General features: G+C 48.3%; 3 protein-coding genes and 2 long non-coding RNA genes across 5 annotated transcripts; 4 read left to right on the top strand and 1 right to left on the bottom strand.

The window, feature by feature from the left end:
* The first annotated feature begins 1,963 nt into the window (after positions 1-1,963).
* On the top strand, positions 1,964-4,909 carry LOC120688539 (pentatricopeptide repeat-containing protein At1g10270-like). Its single transcript, XM_039970886.1, has one exon. It carries the CDS (start codon positions 1,998-2,000, stop codon positions 4,710-4,712), a length of 2,715 nt encoding a protein of 904 aa, XP_039826820.1. The 5' UTR covers positions 1,964-1,997; the 3' UTR covers positions 4,713-4,909.
* Positions 4,910-9,425: 4,516 nt separating this feature from the next.
* On the top strand, positions 9,426-11,992 carry LOC120688538. The gene is made up of 3 exons (XR_005681157.1): positions 9,426-9,679; positions 10,062-10,120; positions 11,783-11,992. It is a non-coding gene; the product is annotated as an uncharacterized LOC120688538 (long non-coding RNA).
* A 1,654-nt stretch (positions 11,993-13,646) lies between these two features.
* Positions 13,647-14,559, top strand: LOC120688537. The gene is made up of 2 exons (XR_005681156.1): positions 13,647-14,194; positions 14,285-14,559. It is a non-coding gene; the product is annotated as an uncharacterized LOC120688537 (long non-coding RNA).
* A 1,544-nt stretch (positions 14,560-16,103) lies between these two features.
* LOC120688536 lies at positions 16,104-17,294 on the bottom strand. Its single transcript, XM_039970885.1, has one exon. The coding sequence runs from the start codon at positions 17,186-17,188 to the stop codon at positions 16,259-16,261; it is 930 nt and encodes a 309-aa protein (XP_039826819.1). The 5' UTR covers positions 17,189-17,294; the 3' UTR covers positions 16,104-16,258.
* Positions 17,295-18,627: 1,333 nt separating this feature from the next.
* LOC120688535 (QWRF motif-containing protein 3-like) lies at positions 18,628-21,387 on the top strand. The gene is made up of 5 exons (XM_039970884.1): positions 18,628-19,981; positions 20,088-20,204; positions 20,663-20,752; positions 20,863-20,970; positions 21,062-21,387. Exons 1-5 carry the CDS (start codon positions 18,830-18,832, stop codon positions 21,149-21,151), a joined length of 1,557 nt encoding a protein of 518 aa, XP_039826818.1. The 5' UTR covers positions 18,628-18,829; the 3' UTR covers positions 21,152-21,387.
* The last annotated feature ends 206 nt before the right edge of the window (positions 21,388-21,593 follow it).

The raw sequence follows: 21,593 nt of genomic DNA, 5'->3' as shown, positions 1-21,593 counted from the left end.
CATATGTTATAGATCATGGTATGAAATCATCTAGGTCATCATCCCAGTTGACAGATGGTGGTACTGCAGGTGGTGTAGTATGGTTCGACGAATCTCTTGGCTTTCCCTTTCTCTCTTTTCTGGATCTACGTTCATGTACAGGGGGAGGAACATCATGTGTTGGAGGTCATGGTTTGGGGGGCATGAAGTCATCTATGTTGTCATCCCAGTTAACACAAGTTTGTGCTGCAGGTGGTGCAACATGACTTGACGAACCTCTTGCCTTTCCCTTTGTCTCCTTTCTGATTCTAGGTTCATGTACAGGGGGAGGAACATCATATGTTGGAGGCCATGGTTTGGGGGGCATGAAGTCATCCATGTCGTCATCCCAGTTAACACAAGTTGGTGGTTGAGGTGCTGAAGCATGACTCGACAAACCTCCGGGCATCTGTTCTTGCGCAGGCCAAGTACTATCACCCGAAGATCTTATCCGTCTCCTTCGTCTAATTTGCGGCATAAGTCCACCACCGAAGATACATACCAATTTACGGAAATTTGGTATCGTTTTGTTAATCAACTCCGTGTCCTCGGGGTAATCCTAGCATATAATTAAAAAACAATGTTAATGTTTCATAAATATGGATTCGAAATGACGGACGGGATTACAACTGAATGAGAGTTACCTTAATGTGCATCTCATACACCTCTGGCCGCATCCATATCTTACAAGAACTTTGTAAGAATCCAATGATATTATGATGATTCGCTAGTTCACATACTCTCATGTATATCTTCCGACGTTCTAGCAGGTGTCCCTTTACATCTTGCGTCGTAATACCTCGAAATAATGTGAAATCTTTAAACTCTATTACTTTGGACAACACCATCTCTATCGTACCATCCGCTAACGGATCCAACTTCATACTGATAACAAGATGGGTCATGATATCAAGTATTATACTAGATTTTTCTTCGATCCATGAAAATCCTCCACAATTGGAGGCAGCCATTGTCTTATGCTGCAATATCAATAAGGTACTTTCATAATTCTATTCTAAATCATAATTAATTTAAAAACAAGTCTGTAATAGTACTGAAATTGTAATACTAAACGAGTATTCTAAAGCATCAAATCTAATTCAGCTAATCCGCTAATTAAATTAAATTTTTATACAATATCAATGAATTCATATGGAAGTTACCGGTAGATCACAAGTACGCAATTCGGCAGAGTTTCGCCATTTTTTTTCTCCTCACCCTCTCTTTTTTCCTAAATTTTTAGGCTCAAATGACAAAGGGGATGGCGGCCAGGGCTTATATAGGGGAGGGATCCTGTCGCCCCCCCAACGGGCGACAGGCCCCTATCGCCCCTGGGGTGGGCGACAGGCCCCTGTCGCCCGTTGGGTGGGCGACAGGTCTTTTTTTTGCCAGGGACCTCGTTGCGAATTTGAAGAAAAAAAATTACATTTAGGGCCTGTCGCCTTATGGGGAGCGACCGGGGGATATTTTTAAAATATTTGAAAACAGACATATATTTGTTTAGCCCTTATTTCAAAACGTGGACAAATGGCTTATATGGGCCGCACGACACAATTCCCGGCCCGATAATGCATACGGTCCGTATTCCCAGCTACTGGTTGGTTACTTGCTGGCCGCCCACACCACGCAGCCTGCCTTGGCCATGTTTGGTTAGCTGTCTAATCAAATTTGCACTAAAAGACGAATGCCCGCATGCAGAACTAAATGAAGTCTATTTGCAAAATCTTTTTAGGAATGGGTGTAAATTTTCGAGACGAATCTAATGAGTTAAGTTTCATCATGATTGGCTACAGTGATGCTATAGTAACCGCCCTCAATTATCCTCTAAACGTGCGGTCAAAGGCCTCATTAGCTAGAGCAACTGCTACAGTACCATAGTTGTGGAGGTAATTTTGTAATTAGACTTTATTTAATATCCCTAATTAGTGATCAAAGCATCGTTTCTCTCTCATCAAAACTTTTACACGCCACAACCAAACATGGCCCTTCATCCCGCCGCCGCCGCCGCACGCCCACACCGCGCAGCCTTCCTTCATCCCGGCGCCGCCGACCACCACCACCACCACCACCAAGGCAAGGCTTGCTGCGCGAAGGGGGGCATGGCGCTCTACCGCCGTCTCCTGCTGCTCCGCCGCCTGTCCCACCTCCACCCCTTGCCCTTCCCCGCCCCCGCCATCGGCTCCTCACCACCGCCCACTCTTGCGGGGCTCCTCGCCCCCATGGGCCGCCGCCACTTCGCCTTCTCCTCCGCTGAGGAGGCCGCCGCGGAGCGCCGCCGGCGGAAGCGCCGCCTCCGCATCGAGCCGCCGCTGAACGCCCTCCGTCGCGGGCCGCCTCCCCCGCGGGACCCCAACGCGCCCCGCCTCCCCGACACCACCTCCGCGCTCGTCGGCCCGCGCCTCAGCCTCCACAACCGCGTCCAGTCCCTCATCCGCTCGGGGGATCTCGACGGTGCGTCCGTCGCCGCCCGCGCCGCCGTCACCTCCCGCGTCCGGCCCACCGTCTTCACCTGCAACGCCGTCCCCGCGGCCATGGTCCGCGCCGGCCGCCACGACGACGCCGTCGCCCTCTTCGAATTCTTCTTCCGCCGCTCCAACATCATCCCCAACATCGTCTCCTACAACACCCTCATCCTCGCCCACGTCGAGGCCGCTCGCGTCGACGACGCGATGCAGGTGTACCGCGACATGCTCGCGTCCGCGCCCTTTCCCCCCTCCGCCGTCACCTACCGCTACCTCACCAAGGGCCTGGTCGCTGCCGGCCGCATCGGCGACGCCAGGGACCTCCTTCGCAAGATGCTCAACAAGGGCGGTGCTGCTGACTCGCTCGTCTACAACAACCTCATCGCTGGCTACATCGACCTCGACGACTGGGGCAGGGCCTTCGAGCTCTTCAACGAGCTCACCGAGAGGTGCGCTGTCTACGATGGCGTCGTCCACACCACCTTCATGGAGGGCTACTGGAAGCAGGGCAAGGACAAGGAAGCCATGGACAACTACCAGTCCCTCCTCGCACGGGGCTTCAAGATGACGCCAGCCACCTGCAACGTCCTGCTCGAGACACTCTTCAAGCATGGCAAGGACAAGGAGGCCAACGACCTGTGGGAGACCATGATCGACAACCACACACCACCAACCTTCATCGGCATGAACGCCGAGTCCTACAATGTCATGGTCAACCAGTGCTTCAGGGAGGGCAAGTTCCAGCAGGCAATTGAGGTATTTCACCGCCAGCCCAGAAAGAATGTCCAGATGGACGTTGGTTGCTTCAACAACATCATTGGTAAGCTCTGTGAGAACGGGATGCTTGCTGAGGCAGAGAAGCTCTTTGAAGAGATGGAGACCAAGTCGGTCCTTCCAGATGTGTACACCTACACTTACCTTGTTGACTCGTGCTTCAAGGAAGGCCGTGTGGAAGATACAATGCAGTATTTCTACAAAATGGCAGATGGGAGGGAGCACGGGCCAAAGTTCAATATTGGTTTCTTCAACCGTATGTTTGAAGGACTTACGGATGCTGGTCGGATTGATGATGCCTTGAAGGTGTATGGGAGGATGCCTGACAAGGAGATCAAACCAAACACAGCAACCTTTGAAATCCTTGTCAAAGCCTTATGCAAGGAAGGGGACTTGGATCGAGCACGGGATCTAGTGATAGACATGGCAAGGGGTGGTGTTGTGCCTCCTCAAGAGTTCCGTGAGTCTGTTGTTGACATTTTCAAGAAGTTCGATCGCCAGGAAGAAATTGAGAAAGCTTTTGAAGAAAAGCCTTTGCCAACACCTCATCCAAGGACAGAGTATCAGCCAAGAACAGAGAATCGCCCTCGCAATGCAATTGGTGTTGCTCAAGGGAAACAACTTGGCTTTAGCTCAGCTCCACCAGTGCAGTCTGGATTTGATTACTCTCAACCACAACGGCCAGCATTTAATGACACTCAAAATCAGCAGCCTGAGTTTGACTCATCTCGGCAATGGCAGTCAGGGTTTGGTGCTCCTCAAGCGCTGCACTCAGCATATGGAGCACCTCGGCCTGTACAGTCTGCAATTGGTTCCCCTCAGCCTCCACATCCACAGTTTGGTGCTTCTCAGGGTGTACCAGGATATAGCAACCATCAATCACAAGTGGGGTATGGTTCCCAGCTGCCTCAGTCAGGATATGGCTTTGCACCTCACCAAGAACAAGTAGGATTTGGAAATCAAGTACCACCTGCATTGCCTGCATATGTGGCTTCCCAAACGCATCCTTCACATGGTACGCACTGGAGCCAGAGTTATGGATCACCCCAAGGCCAGCAGGGGTATGGCAGCCCTCAAGGGCTGCCACATGCTTCTCATTTGCCACAACACCAGGCAGATTTTGGTATGCCACAGGTCCAAAATAACAATGGGTTTCCTCGTGCGCAGCAACAGTCATATTTTGTAGCTCGTCATGGGCAGACTGCTGTAAGCACAATTGAAGGTGAATCAAAGTTTGGCGGTTCATATGGGCAACAAAGCAACAGCAATTCTGAAGGTCCACCGCGTTTTGGTGCTCAAATGGACCCTAATGTAGGCTCCTATAGATACAACCGTGGTTACAAGACGTCTTATGGTCTGCAGGGATTTGATGCTCCCCATGGTGAAAGTGATAGTGCTGCATCCAAGGATCATACAGAGGCTACCCCTTCTGTAGAACGGCATCAAGTAGCATTCTGAAAACAATCATAAAATGAATTTGTATTGTTCTGTACCGTGAAACCTTTTATGTTGGACACTTTCCATCATATCAGCCATCTAATTCAAACTATTTCCTTAATCATCAGGTCTTTGTGGTGAATATTGGTGGTTCCTGTTATAGTTATGTCATATACTCATATTTGCTGCCAATTCAGGCTTTACTTTTTATTAATGTGCGCAAAGTGGTTAAGTTTTTGTTATCTTTCTTTGCATGCTAGATTCCTTGGCTGTCTTGAGTTGGTTCTATGTTCTTATCACCCAAGATACTTTGGATGAATTTCTCCATTTATTGATGCATCCTGTTTCCTATCAGTGATTTCCACTCTATATGTTAAACATAATGGCTGGAAACTATCTGCACTCCATGTTTCTGCGTTGCATTGTTGTAATAATTATTTCTTTGAGTTCTTGTGTATGGTTTATTACCTGAAGCATTCTGATCCTGTTCTCCTACCACTAGCATGGATGTGATGGCCATTCCATTGCAACTTTGGACTTGCTGGTAAGACTGAAAGTATAAAAGTAAAATTTGGACCATACTAAGGCCTGTTTGGGAGCACTCCACTCCCAAAACTGACACTCCACTCCACCAACTCCACTCCAATCTGTTTGGTTATTCTGTAGCTCCACTCCACCAACTCCACTCCACTCCAATCTGTTTGGATATTTTGTAGCTCCACTCCACCTCCTCTCGTGGGCCTGCTCCAGCATCTGGGCCTCTCCACCTCCTCTCATGGGCCTGCTCCACCACATTTTTTTTGAGCTCGTTGCTGGGCTGGGCTATGCGTAGCAGGCGCTTTTTTTTTTGCTAGTCGCCTATGCTGTGCTGTGGACATCTACGTGGCCTCTTCTACATTTTTTTTTTATTTTTTTCTTTTCCTGCTGTGTTGTGTCGCTATTATCTGTACTCATTTGCACGGTTGCATTTGCCTATTTGTTTATAAAGTACACCATGACGAAAAAAAGGAAAATAATTAACAATCAGCTAGAGTGACCATGGCAAGTACAATGTCATCTTGCATTAAGGAGATACAAAGAAAAACCATCCAACATCCAGGTACAATGTATCATTACAAAAATATTAATCTAGCGCCAAGAACTAGCTAAATCAGTGGCTATGGCATCACGGAATTCATCCATGCATCTAGCATTTCTATAGAAAGTCGTCCCATCAGATGCCGATGGAGGAACTGCATATTTGTTAAACCGTTCTGGTATTGTAGGAACAAAATTTGGTTCACGATCAAACCTAGCAAAGTCAGGATCCTCACCTCCATGCTCACGAATGTAATTATGAAGCACCATTGTAGCCACCACAATCATTTTTTGGGTGTGCATTGGATAGGACGGCATCTTGTATAGAATATTCCACTTCATTTTCAATAATCCAAATGATCTCTCAATAACATTGCGGATAGATGAGTGAACACGATTAAATTTCTCCATTGGAGTATTGGGTTCCATACTTCTATGCCATTCTGGTAAATGATATCTTTCACCCTTGTAAGGAGCAAGATAACCGGGGCGATTAGGATATCCCGCATCAACAGCATAATATTTGCCTACACATAAAGAGCATTACATTAGTATTTTTAAATTCCAAAACCAATTGAACAACTAGCAGAAGTAGACAACATATATAATTGTGTTACCTCGTGGAGGATGAGGGAAAAATTCCTCATCCACTCTTAGTGCATTGTATAACACACTTGTGTCATGCATAGCTCCCGGTTGGCCCGTTGCCACATAAGTGAAACACATGTCAAAGTCACAAACAGCTAGCACATTCTGAGTAGGCATTCCGGATTTTCCAATGTATCTAACTTGCTCCTCAGGTGAAAGTGACACGAATGTGAGTTCCATCAAGAGCACCAATACAATCTTTAAAATGAGGATATGCTCTTCTATCATCTCTGATCCTCTTATGAACAGCTCGAAAGTTGGGATCTTTTGGTCGAATGAAATCATGTGCCATGTCCATCACAGAATCTAGAACCTCATGAAATTTTCTACTTATGGTTTCTCCCGAGTGTTTAAACCTATTTTGGGTTTTCCTATTGGACTCATTTCCAGCACATACCAAAAGAAAAATAGCAAGCATCTCATAAGTATTCATATGCATGGATGGCATGAGACCATAGTTAGCTACCAACAAATCATGTAGGTCCAAGAAAATTTATGTGTTCATCCTCAGCTGTGTATGGCACTCACCCGGAGTCCTCAATGTCTCTAGCAACCAGCCCATGCCACTAAGGATGGATGTCCTTGTGGATTTTTGTCGAGGTACATATCAACATAGATTTGAGTGATTTGGGCAGCGGAGTTTACCAATTTGCAAAACTCCTCGCTCTCACTTTCAGTAGAGTCTTCAGATTCAGTGTCACTTTCAGACTCCTGCAACTCATGAGAAGGAAAAGATCAGATATGAGACCATAGTTCTTGAACCAACAATGAAAAGAAATTATTACAGAAATGTAGATGGAACATCAAGACCAATAATTAACAACCATAAGAAATTATTACATTACTTCGAAATAAAATAGTATTAGCTAGTATGACCAAATAGCATTACAACATAGTTCTTGAACAAGAATAAGATAAAACTAGCAAGTATGGATCAATTTCCATACTTGGCATGATACTTTCTCCTAAGTCAATTAAACCTAATCTCTCTAGTTGGAAGGGTCAAGAACATGTCCCTCTGGTCCTTTTTGACAAACAACTCTGTGGCAATGTAGTGCTCATCAGTGCCATAGTCCGCGCCACAATCCAAAACTAGTTCCATGATTTGTTGCACAGTCACATCACTTGATTTTTTTGATGTAAAAGAAGAGGCCGATTCAGCAATCTTAGTGATTTGTTCTTGAATAACAAGTGCTGTTTTTGTTTTTTATTTCTTCCCTTTGTCAACAATGACCCGAGTTCTTCTCTTTGCGTTACCCAAAGATGGAGAAATCTCCAAAACCTCATCAGCATCAGCATCAGCCTCATTGTTTTCATCCAAGGGGACAACATCAGCATCTTCGGCCATTTGGCCATCTTCAATTTCTTCATCATCAACTCCAAAGCCACCTTGGGTCTCCTCAGGTATGATAGGGTTTTGACTCATAGGATTCCAATGATCGGATTCATCACTAATGATGTCAGAAAACATAACCTTAAGCTCCTCTAAATTCTGCAATGGTTTCTTTCTAAACTTGACATATCCAGGAATTTCCTATTGCAAAAGAAACAACAAAAGACATGTCAGTAAGCAATAAATAATAATTTTCAATCACACAATACTACTGAAATTTGTTGATCCTCACCTTTCTTGCCTTTTTCCACCACTCATCATCCATTACAATCACACCTCTAGCACTATCAAATCCTGTTCCAGTTTGCCTTCTCATCAATTTTTGCCATGCAGTATAATCGGGCTTCAATTTATCCCACTTGTTCTTGAGTTGGCGCCTAGTCAACTCAATGTCTGTGATTTGCTTAAACATTGCGATCACCTCATCATAGCCTACGGCATTCAAATGGGTATTGGGTCTATTCCCTCTGAGCACTTGTTGTGCAAATAACTTACAAACATGGGCAATATACTCATCGTTCCAATCCATTGAATCACCCTAATTAATGGCATCACAAAGTACATGGATTTCAGAAGCTAGTTGCATTCACAATTGCTAAGTCGTCAATGATTTTGAAATAAAAGGCGCACATCCAGCTAGTATTTAAACTTTCCAAAATCACTATGAAATCACCAAATCTACTATGCTGTTCATGCAACAGAATAATTTTGAACAAAAAACACTTGTTTAGATATGAATAGCACCAGGCCTTACTCATGGTACTATTCTTGCTACATAACAATCAGTATCGTATAAGCACAATACCTCAGTCACTTTCTTTTTGGTTCGATTGGTTGTTGCAGGAGCAGGACGCGGTGCGCGGAATGCCTGGCTTTGGTCGCCGGCAGCGTCGTGCGGGGCACCGTCCCCCTGGCCGCTGCCTAGAGGCGGCCCGTCGCCTTGAACGACAGCAGGGACGGCGCGTCCCCTGCCCAGCGCCCGGACGTCCCCTTGGGCAGCGGCGCCTCCTTGGCCTCGCCCACGACCGATGCCCCTCACTCTCGTAGATCCACGGCCGCCGCCGGCCAAACCCAGGGCGGATCTCCGGCCGCCGCCTCCATGGCCGCCATGGCCTACCGCAACTGGAGCTGAACCGAGGGCGGATCCAACGGAGGACACGAACTGGAGCTGCGCGGCGTGGGCTTCGGCGACGAGGTTGGGCAAGTCGTCGGCGGCGCTCGACAGCGGAGCTTCTCGCCCGACCATTTGGCCAGCGGCGGCGCGATGCAGCAGCAGGCGCAGCGATGCAGGTGGCGGCGCTAGGGTTGAGGGGGGCGCGAGGGGGGAACGGGACGAGAGACAAACGGTCTCGGGGAGGGGGCGACGGTCAGTGCATTTTTTTGACCAGCGAAACATTTTTTTCCTCTGTAATAGATGTCATGGTGGGTAATTTTCATGAACTCCACCAGCTCCAAGAATTGGTGGAGCACCTCTTGAGGAGCTCCCAAAAAAAGGTGGAGTGGAGCCAATATTTGGTGGAGTGGAGTGGAGCTAGTTGGGATGTTTGGGTATTTTTTCTTGGAGTGGAGCCAAATTTGATGGAGTGGAGCTCTCCCAAACACCCCCTAAGTCTACCAACCTTTTTAATACAAATGCAAATCCTTCTGTGCCAAAAATTATCTTCTAATTATAACTGTTAACATTCCCAAAAAAACAACACAGTTACCAGTGATTATTCATCATTCCTTTCCCCAATGCATCTCTCTGATATGAATTTTTCTTTGCTGGAACCCATTTGTGAGATGCTTATGATGTGACTGGAAACACTTTCTTTTGCAGGAGTTGAGGGCATTGGAGATGTTAATGCAGTGAAGCTGGTAACTAAGTTTGGTATGTTTCTTAGTGTCTTTAAAAAAAGTTGCACTTGAAGACTAATATAAAATCTTGATTAATTAGTTTAAGACTTGTATGCTGCATCAGAGTTTAAATTTTTGGATTTGGCGTTGATGCAAACTGATTGATCTAAGTACACATGCTATAAAAGGTGGATAGATTTTAGAATATCTTGCGCCCACACCACTGTGCCATTATGAAAAGATTACCAAGGTCCCTTCATGAACCCACCTCAGTCTTTTATAGATCATTCACCTGCTTAGTCTTGTTTTTTAAGCTTTTCTTAGGGAACATTCAGCATATCTGTCACCCTGATTATTTTGGGAGGTTCCAAAAGCACAGCAATGATGTTTCTTATTTTTTTTAAATTTTTAAATAGGTTCCTTAGAGAATCTACTGAGATCTGTGGATGAAGTCGGAGATGAAAGAATTAAACAGGTAAGGTGTGCACTAATATAGGGTGTGCATAATAACTCCTCTCCTTTGTCTGCATGTATGCATCTACACGTGTCTTTGCACAGAACTCTAGCAAAAATGCTGATATGATTTCACTTCATTTGGTTATATGGTTCCCTTTTCTTTCAGCAATCAATTTTTTCAACCACCTGAAAATCTAAATATAATTTGTGTCGTGCACTTAAATTTATCTGGCATCTTCTTGATTATTGATATCATTGTTCTCTTGTCAAATAGAATGTATTTGAGTTAAATACACCAGCGGCCCTCGAACTTGTCCTCAGGTGCCACTTAGGTCCATGAACTCGCAAAATCGAAATCTGACACCCTAAACTTGTTAAATTGTGCCACTTAGATCCATAACCCTTCAAGGGGCATGAATATATGCAAAAAAGCCCTTAAATTTTACCATCTTCTATATCTACATCCTCAAAAGCTTCGTGTCCAGCGTGCAGCGGGGCCTTGCTCCTCCCCACACGCCACCTTGGGCGCCATGAACGCCGGCATGCCGCCGAGGGGCCACGTCCGCGGTGTACGCCCGGATGACGCGCTCGCCCAGCCGCTCCTGGCCGCGACGTCGGCGAGCGCCCCCCCTCCCCCGCGAACTCGAGGAAGAGCTCCTGCGGGCAAGCATGCCGACGCGCTCCGTCGGGCCCTCCGCCGCCGCAGGCGAGCACGCGGCGCGCGCTCCGCCGGCCCCTCTGCCACTGCGGGCCCGCACGCCGACGCGTGCTCCGCCAGGCCCTCCGCCGGGACCTCCCAGCGCGGGCTAGGCGAGCACACCGACGTGAGTTCGCCCGGGTGCTCCGGCCCCGTTGGCGAGCCCGCTGGCGCTCGCTCCGCCGGGCGCTTCACGGCCGCAGGCAAGCACGCCGCCGCTTCCTCCGCCGCCGTGGGTGAGCAGGACGATGCGCCCTCCGCTGCCGCGGGCGGGCACGTCGAGCGCTCCGCCGGCCGGTCCCCCCCACTCCTGCCCCGGGCGAGTGGTGAGCCAGGGGCGGCGGCGAGCGCGTAGTCCGCGGCGGCCACAAGTGGCGAGCGCAAAGTCCGCGAGCTCCAAGGCGGCGGCCACGAGCTCTAGGGGGCGGCGGCGTCCGCGAGCTCCAGTGGAAGGCAAGGAGGCAGGGGGTGACGGTGAGCTCCACGCACTGCGGAGGAAGCAGAGGAGGCGTGAGAGAGAGAGAGAGAGAGAATGAGAGGGAGGGGGTGAAGGTAGAAGATAGCAACTTCGGAGGTGTTTTTTTGCATATATTCATGCCACATGGCGCTATGTCAAGGGTTATGGACTAAAGTGACACAACTTAACAAGTTCAGGGTGGCAGATTTCGATTTTGCGAGTTCGTGGACCTAAATGACACCTCAGGACAAGTTCGAGGGCCGCGGGTGTATTTAACTCAATTTATTTTAGTTTATGAAACGATATCATTGAACTGTGTTTATGTGGCTCTTCCCAGGTTCTGATATCTCAAGCGGAACAGGCAATCTTTTGCGAAAGCCTAGTATTTTTTTATCGTTATTTCTGTGAAAAAATCTTGCTTCCGCCTAGTATTTTTTATCGTTATTTCTGTGAAAAAGTCTTGCTTCCTTTCTAATTTTTAAGAGACCACCTGTAAGGCTGTAAACCACTCTTTTCCTCCACTGTAGGCCACACTGCGTTCTAATCTTCCTTGTTATATGGTTCCTTTCAAGATAGCTGACCTTGTATTTCAGAAGTCGCAGGTGACTTAAAACTTGGCACCATATCTTTTTAGTTACTACAGCTAAAAGTGCGCTCATTTTATGCTTCTCCCTGGATAAATTCCTGTCACTTACTGTTACTGCCTCAGGATGATGGGACAAAATTCACAAAGCTCGGCTTTGGGTGTGTTTAGATCCCACAAAATTTCCAAACTTTCCAAATTTTCCATCACATCCCCTATCACATCGAAACATTAAATATAGCAAATGACTCATGCATGGAGTACTAAATGTAGTTAAATAAAAAAACTAATTGCATATTTTTGATGTACGTTGCGAGACGAATCTTTTGAGCCTAGTTAGGTCATGGTATGATAATATTTACCACAAACAAACAAAAAATGCTACAGTGTGCTATAGTGACTGATGTGACTTTTTCTCCTCACTTTTCATCCCATCTAAACACAGCCTTTGGAAGCATTCGCAGAAGGTTCGTCAGCTGACCCAATCATCAGATCAGCAACCTATCTTTGGAACAAGCTGAAATCATGACGATGCTGATGTTTTCAGCAGTGATTATAAAGGAATTTTGCCAAGGTTAAGGTTCGGATTAGCAGATCAGAAGCCCAGCCGGTGCCTTTCTGGTTCCAAAATATTCAATGCCTTCGACTTCAGTCTTCATGGGGACTGCGCGCTCAGCCATATCCAAAATACAAAAATCAAATTGTTGGCATAGGTGTGCCGAAGTGCATACCAAGGTGCTCGCTGCATAGGCAAGCAGCTTAAGTGTTCATATCACGAAACTAACTTTCGTCTGCTCTGTAGGTACATGTATCCGCCTTGCGCAATTTATGTGACCTTTATATCTACTTCCAAAGGGATGCAGACGTGCAGTGGAGGTGGAGCCGTGCCTCGTGAAAATATACTGATATCGTGGTGAATCCATATGCACAGCTGTGGTTGTGAAAAATCCTGTACTGTACTATACTTTTTTCGATTGCAAAAGCCTTTTTTTTTAAACCTCAACCCTTCAAATACAAGCACAAACTCACACCAACACCACACTCACACACCCACACTGTGCGCGAGCTAAACCTACACCTATATCTAGGAATGCACGTGGCTGAGAGATCTCCAAAGTCACCACCGGACTCCGAGTGTGACGGGCACGTCACTCTAACCATTGTGGGCCATCCGCGTGTGAGGCGCAATTCAAACTGGGATCTGGAATAAACTGGGGAAAAACCCCGGTGTGCACCCGCGGGAGTCAAGACTCGAACGCGGGCGGGCGTGGGCGCGCACCCGGCGCCTTTGCCAACTCTTCGATTGCAAAAGCCTTGATCAAACCTTCCATGCAAAAATATGGGTCCCTACCCTTTCGTCAAATCTCCATATCTGACAAGTAGGGCCACCTATGAGGGGTACTAGGAGTCTTAGTGAGAAGTATTTTCAATTATTTTAATTTTATAGTATAGATGAACTACACAAACAGAGCATGTTGGCCTAGGGATATTAGATAGAGCAAAACAAAGTAATTTTTCTTTGTGGCGTTTATTTAGAAAAACTACAATGAAAATAACATTATATGTAAATCTATATCGCTGGAAGTTTTGGAGGCCTGCGGAGCATTCACGCACTGTTGACAAATTGAATGATGGCGCGTGTCATAGATTAATTGTGTCTACCTGTTGGACATCGCGTCTGGTTCGCAGAAACATTCGAAGAGAGTTGCGCTTGCCTGCCGCGTGTCCAGGACTGTCGCTCGTGTCTCGCCATGAAATTGAGGACAGAAGACATCTTGGGCTGTTGTCATATTTCTCAACCCAATTTCTCGCCTCCTCCGCCCCTCCACCGAAAGCAAATCCGATGTCCCCATTGTCGCCCGCACCTGTCGCCTTCTCTCCGCCGATAGGAGCACAACCATTCACTTCCACTTCCATAGAGGCTGTCGGATTGGCCGAGGCTGCCGAGCTGCACGGTGCGCTAGTGAGATGCGGTGGCTCAAGAGGAACACGGTGCCGCGGCGCTGTCGGCGAAGGGCGACGACTTCCGTTTCGCCGGTGGTCATCCACCTCAATTTAGGCCCATGTCGTCCGAGGGTCTAGGCCTTCAGCTTTCGTTCAGGCTATTTTTTTGCGACTCCACTTCTCCGCTTCCCCCTCCTTGCTCCTACGGTGCTGCCTTTTTAGGCAGTGCCTGTCTGCCCGACGCTATCAACACATTGGCCACACTCCTGTCCACAGTCAGCACTATCGAGCCTCCTCTGCAGTCCCCAATTCATATCTCATGCTGTCGTCGAGTGCTATCAGATTGGCAACACTATCTGTTCATGACTATATGACAAGGGAGCCTAATTTCTATGCCTTTGGGCTGCTCAAGGTTCCGACACACATGCTGCCAGTGTCATCTGTTGGTTTAAACATATTCAGGTTCTTGCCGAATAAGCTAATTGAATCTTTACTTTTGCAGATGCCAAGTGACTAACAGATTGGCTAATATTGATGCTGCAGCTGCACTTCCTACACTGCAAGAGTTTTTACTATTGATGCCCTTTCCCTTCTCCAGTTGATACTTGAGTTTTTAGTCCTCATTCTGCCTAACAGATTGGCTAATATTGATGCGCTTTCCCTTCTCCGGTTGATATTGAGTTCTTAGTAGTATGTCAGGTTGTACTGAAATCCAAACTCCATGAATGACTCAATTCAGGGATGATGGAGCAAGCAAATGAAAAATCAAAGGCCAAATCCCATATGCATGTTAACAGGCTATATGAAATATTTCTGTCATCCTACAATATAGCTGATTACATTGTTATATGTCCACCATTATTCGTATGATTTCTTCCTACATTTATTTCCTACCATTAATTTAATTGCCTAAACATAGTACTTTTGTCTTGAGAAATACCAGAATGAGGACTGTTTGCTCCTATTTATTCAAGAAAGTTGCATCCAAAAAGCCAAAAATCAGAGACGATTATTTGCTCAAGAGGTTTCAGTTCAATGCCCTGCAATACTCTGTATTTTGTATTTGTATACCTCATAAGTGTTTTTTATAATATTATAAATTGTTTCTTGGATAAGTAGATGGCCAGTTAAGCACGGTTTTATTCTTCTACACACTGATTGATTGACAACAAAATATTTACAGCCATAGTCATCTACCATCATAATGTAATGTCTCTATTTATGACTAAAGAGCAGCAAGCGCTCAGAGTTGCATCTGTTCTTAAGTTTTGTTGAACTTTGTAGGGAGCAGTGTTCAGAAAATGGAAGTTAGGAGGTCAACAGTCAACTGTCCCTGGTGTTACTAAAAGTTTGACAACACCATGATCTAATCAAATTTTGTAGCCTAATCAACATATTTAACTATAATTATTTTATCAGTTAATGCATTCCTATATTGTTTCATATTTAATTTCTTTGTATTTAGTCATTTTTGCTGCGATGGGAGACGAGAGCATATCTTGGAGTCAACGATCCAGATATCCTGCCTCTTGGATTCAGTTTTTGGGTTTTAGGTATAATGTGCTGACTGATAAAAAAACTGATTGGGTAACTAAATTGAAGACATTGTTTTACAATTAAGGCAAGACAGCTAAAGGCAAGACAGCTACTGATGCTCGAGGTGCTCAAGGTCCTGGTCAAGCTGACCAAGGCACCCTGCCACTAATAATAAATAAATATTTTTTTCACATAACTCGCCTGATTTAGTTTACGTGGCCAATGTATTAATGTGGTTTTGTTTACAAATATCACATGACTGTCTAAGAACCAAGCCTCAACATTCATTTATTAGATCATGTTTTTTTCGTCTATCGATAAAAGAACATGAAGGCACGCACGGAAAGCCTGAAGCAGCCGTACACTGAAACTTATTCATCTCTACCTTTCACCATATATGCGAGCTATTGTTAGTTCTTGGTTGTTTGATTTTCACAGCTGTGGTGAACTGAAACCCTTTCACATATGATTAGATTTTTAAAAGGTGAAAGATATCATTTGCATTAATGCAGAAACTGTGCCGTTGAAGTGAGCTTTCAATTTTATTATCACAAAGAAGGTTCTAATATGTTAAAACCTCTTGCTTTCCTACACAAGATGCTACTGTTTCATATTCTACGTAACATTTTGTTTGTGCTTTATAAATCATATAACTCTTTACAATTTACTCAACCAATACATCTTTCTTTAGCCTTTGCCGATCTGAATAACTTGCTATTAGGCCATCATTATGGTTATAATATTACGTTTCATACCAGCTGGCCTTGCCTTTTCTTAATTGCTGGTTCGTTTCAAACAAAATAATTAACGTGCATTTTAAATGGATACACTGAAATACAATTGGAAGGTATTATACATGATGACAACACGGACCATCCACGCTTTCCTAACCGGCGCGGCATTAGCGCGCCAATCATCCTAGTGTTCTACAATTGGCCAGTTACACCTCGATCTCCAAAGGCGTGAATCCATGAACATTGTCGCTGCCGCGCACCGCCCCGCACTTGCGCTGCTCCAGGTTATCCTCCTCTTCGCCGGCTTCCGGCACCCGCACGTACGCTGCCTCCGCAGGATACCTCTTGCACACGTACAGGTATAGGGCGACGACAAACACCGTCATGAAAGTCAGGTACCACCCGAACTGCAGGTTGGCGAGCGCCTTGGCGCGATGCAGGCTGGCCTCGCTGGGGCAGCGCACGGTGTCGCGGCCGTCCTCCTGAACGAGCGAGCAGCCCTTGGGCACACGGCCCGGCACCCACACCATGGCGCCGATGACCATGAGCCACACGCCGTGGAACGCGATGCACGCCGACCGGACCAGGCTCACCGCGAAGCTCCGCGGGAAAGCGATGCCCAGGAGCGCCGTGGCGAGGCACGCGGCGACGACGAGCTGCAGGAGCCAGTGGAACTGTCCCTCGAGGCCGGCGTGGTCGGTGGAGTGGAAGTGGAACACGAGCAGCTCCTGCGCGAAGACGACCGCGACGAGGAGCAGGGAGAGTGTGTCGCGGCGCCGCGCCCGGACGCGGTCGAGGTGCAGCGCGGAGGCCGCGTAGACGAGGAGCGCGAGGCAGATGATGGCGTGCTCGTGGTTGTGCATGCGGTCCGACGGGATGGAGCCGTCGGCGTCGAACGGCAGGAAGGTGGAGTGGTCGACGAACATCTCCATGGCGAACTCGACGGCGCTGCCGGCGATGACGAGGATGAGCTCGAGGTGGCGGACGCGCGGCGCGGGGAACCAGACCGGCGCGACGTACGCGTCCGGGTGCAGGGAGAAGAGCCTGATGTGGCGGAACAGGTGCCACAGGCCGACGGCCAAGAAGCCGGCGCCGGGCAGGATGTGGCCTATGCTGCTGCGCGGCGTGCCGCCCATGGCTCGATCGCCGCCCCCCGCGCGCCGGTGGTTGCGACTGGAACTGGTCTCGGATCAATGGCTTTGCTTGATGTTTTCTTGGGGTGCTCGCCTCGCGATCGATCGATGATGATGACCAACTTTTGCGAGGCTTAAAAGGTTGGTCGAGGCGATAGATGGCCGGAGGGAGGGACGTTGAGTAACTGACAATGATGCGAAGGAGTTGCTTATAAGACAGTGTACAACACTGAATGATTGTTTGAACGGTGAGAGCTGAGATCAGAGACCTGTGTCTTTTGTCATGAAAGGTATGAAAGTTGTGTGCTTCAATTTTAAACATGTACATGAGACTTTATTCACACCCAACTGACAGAGCATCAGAAGATGCAAGGAGGTCAGCTTTCTCAAAATCCCAAGCCTACAGCTTACCCAACCTGGCAACCTGGCAACAGGCTCATCTAGTTACACACACCACTCAAACTTTTAGGAGGACGTTACTGATTTACATTGTCAAATAAAATGAAACTACTATTGGCTGAAATTGAACTTTTGGTAAAAGAACCTTAGAGTTTGTTTAGCAATCTTTTGTTATGCGCATCACAAAACGTTAAATTCAATTAATTTGTGAAAACAGGGTAACAAATTCTCAAATACACTTTTACATTTTTTTTGAGATTACGCGGTAGAACTCAGACACTCATAACGCACGTACACTCACTACTATAAACACACGTACGCAAACCCTACTCCTATGAACATCTTCGATGACTGAGCCAACCAATCCTCGAGATTGATGAAGTCACCACTGGCACCTCGCTGTCGACAGAATATCGTCTGCCACTGAAAGCACAACATCGTTAATGGCACTAAAAGCACGACATCGTTAAATTCTAGAATATTCACTCACACAGTGAGTCGAACCCAAAATCTGAATTGCTACCGAGGCTCCTATAGCCACTAGGCTACACGCCCTTTTGCCACTTCAACAATTTTTTAAGAACTGTCAAATCTCAAAAATTAATTCCTAAGTTCAACTTGAGCACTTTTCGAAACCTTTGCAAAAGATTTTCACCCTTTTATAGTACTGATGAATAAATTTTACATTGAATTTTTGGAGGGTTATAATAGGACCAGCAATATCCCCAATACTCTATTTGGACTAAAAGATGGAGATTCCCAGGCATCATATTATAGGGGGGGAAAATCATCATATCGCAGCAAATTTGTAAATGGATATATGATTTGTTTCCTCCCCCGTCAGATCTCACGTTCACTTTTTCTTGCTTCGATTCCCATGTCGACGTCTCCGTGCGCAGAGCTCCAAGCGTCGCGCCATAAACCTTGCCACTTCGTGGATTGCCTTGTAAACGCGGCCGTCGCATTCTTCAGACTCCCGGATTACGTCGAGGCAGCTCCTCCATTTGTCTCTCACGCCGCGTCCGGTGTCCTGCACGGCGGAGACCACGGCTGACCCGTTCGCGTCCTCGGACGCCGGCGGCCGGCCTCGCTCTCTCGGCCGCTAGCGGCCGGCCAAATGGCTACGTCCAACGCGCGCGCGCCACCGTATCGGTAGCCCTAGCCTATCCAACGCACACCAGGCGTGCGCGCGCGCGTGCTCCGTGCCTAGCTGCTTGCTACTAGCTGCCCACCGCGCGCGCGGCCATGTCGTCGTCGAAGCGGTGGGCGTCCGCCTCCGGCACGGAGCTCCCGGGCCGGTCGCCCCTCCCCGCCGCCGCGCTCTCTCCAGGCCGCCAGAGCGGCCGCCGCTCCGTCTCGCGATCGGACACCGCCCCGGCTTCCGGCGGCGCGGGCGCGGCCTCCATCGCCCGCGCGCTCTGGCCATCCTCCTCGTCCTCCAGCGGCAGCAAGAGCGGCAAGAACAAGGCGGCCCCGCGCGCGCCGTCGCCCTTGTCCTCCGCGTCGCCGTCGGTGCCGGCCACGCTCGCGGACCACCTCGCCAAAGATGACGCGCCGCAGGCCCTCTCCCGGCAGCGCAGCTGCACCGAGCTTCCGCGCTTCGCCGACGCGGACGCGGAGGCCCGGAAGATCGGCAAGTCCTCCGCCGGCAAGGGCGGCCGCCACGCGTTCGGCCGGTCCATGCGTCTCCTCCCGTCCACCAAGCCCGCGGGCGTCACGCTCACCCCGGGCCGCGTCGCGCCGTCCGACCTCCGCAGGCTCGCCAACGGCGGCTTGTCCCTGGACGCCGCCGCCGACGCCGCCAGCTCCGGGTCGGAGTGCAGCGACGCCTCCAGGGGCTCCTCCACCACGGCGAGGGCGGCGGCCTCGAAGCCGCGCTCGCCGTTGCTCCCCCGCAAGAGCTCGGTCCGCCTGCTCGGCTCGAGCAACACGCAGTGGGCGCTCTCGCCGGGGCGGCGCAGCGGCTCGCCGCTCAAGGCGGCGACGGCGCTGCCCACGGTGCCGGAGGCCAAGGGAAAGAAGAGCCTGATCAGCCTCGGGTGGGGCCATATCTTCCACCGGAGGAAGCACGCCGCCGAGGACGCGTCCATTGCCGCGGCCGCGGCCACCTTGCTGTCCTCGCCGGTGTCGTCGTCGTCGTCGTCGCGGAGCAGCACCGGAGGCGGTGGCTCCGAGGTCGGGCACCAGATGAGGATGGCGCACTGCCGCCTCCTGCAGTGGCGCTTCGCGAACGCCACGGCCGAGGCCGTGCGCAAGAGGAAGCAGGCCAGCGCCGAGCTCGACTTCATGGGCGCATGGGCGAGCGTGTCGGAGATGAGAGGGAAGGTGGCGAGGAAGCGGGTGCAGCTCGAGAAGGAGAAGCAGAAGATTAAGCTAAACACCGTGCTCTCTTTCCAGGTTCAGATACAAATTTAAATTTACAATTCTATAAAATGTGCACTACCGATCTTAATTCCTAGATAATTTGATTCAAATTCTGAGGAGATGGTGGATGACCCCGCAGATGAAAGATTTGGAGAGCTGGGGGCAGGTGGAAACCGAGCACGCCGCTGCCCTGACGTCGACCATCGGCTGCACCCGGGCAGCCGTTTGCAGGCTTCCTCTCACCAATGGTGCCAAGGTATTCCGTTTTCGACTAATGCTTGCGATTTCTGCTGCATATGGAGATGCATTTCAACAATGGGTGTGTTCAGTTCGCGAAAAAGTTGTTGTAGCACGTTTCGGCTTTATTTGGCAACTATTGTCCAACCATGAAGTAATTAGTCTCAAAAGATTCGTCTCGTCATTTACAACCAAACTGTGTAATTAATTATATTTTTAACTACATTTAATACTCCATATATGTATCGTAAGATTCGATGTGATGTGCGTCACTGAAAAATTTTGGGAACTTTTCGCGGAACTAAACACAGCCAATGGATTTCTTTTTTTTGTAATTTTTTTTGTCTTTGGTAAAATACAGTACAAATAATCCTGAAGTGTATCAGGAATATGCTTACTACTCCTAACACTATGCCACCAGACAGCAACCTCAAACAACTCCACACATAATAATGCAAGTTGTTCATTCGCATACAGGCATCCCTGCCGCCATTGGCGACCATTCTACAGCAAGCGCTTGAGCTCACATTGACAGCCAAGGCGATGGCGAGATCATTCAGTCCCCTGGTAACTGACCAAATATGTGAAAATGAGCTCCAAATTGCGCCTGTCCTAATTCATGCACAGATCCTGGTGATCAATGGAGGTTTACTATTTTTATTTGTCGTTGCCCCTAGGCTAAGGACACGGCGTTGGTGATCTCAGAGCTGGTGCGTGTGGCGAGCGAAGAGAAGGCCCTGTTGCAGGAGTGCCTCGAGCTGCTTAGCCGGGTCTCTGCACTGCAGGTAATACCACTGTTTTCGTTGTTGATGCCTTGCACTTACTTTGGTAGCACAAATTCTTACCGATGTTTTCACTGTTGCTCTTAACCTGCAGGTCCAGCAACAGAGCTTGCGCTGCCATCTCGTGCAGTCGTCAGCACCTAGCGCTGTGACCGTGGAATGTACGCAGGCACTTGGATTCTAGGACCAAATACAGATGTGCTCTAGCCTCTAGGCTTTTCTAGTAAACCCAGTATAGAATTATTACACCATAGCGTATATCCAGATGTGCATAGAAGGGTAAGATCAAATCAGAAAGACGAGAATATCATGTGAGCATATTGCTGCAGGATGGTCTTGAACTATTAAGACCTTACTAAATATACTAATGTTACTATTTATTGTAAGACAGTCTATGAGTAAAAAGGATTTGATCATCAATATCTACAGTAAGGTCAGAGTCTATGAGAATTTCACCGAGACACAGGATACTTGTAAATGAGGTTCAGTCAACTATGGGAGCTCCTTCCCATAGCAACAGAAACACTGATGTGTCCAGGGCATCTGCCTCCCATGATCCACAGTGAGACCATCGTGACCCGTGGCCAGACCGGGCGCTAGCTCTCGCATCACGGTTACCACAGGGA

Source organism: Panicum virgatum, chromosome 9N (genome assembly GCF_016808335.1).
Source record: "Panicum virgatum strain AP13 chromosome 9N, P.virgatum_v5, whole genome shotgun sequence".
Taxonomy (NCBI): domain Eukaryota; kingdom Viridiplantae; phylum Streptophyta; class Magnoliopsida; order Poales; family Poaceae; genus Panicum; species Panicum virgatum.
Note: the sequence above shows the minus strand (reverse complement) of the source record. Positions and strands in the feature narration are given on the sequence as shown.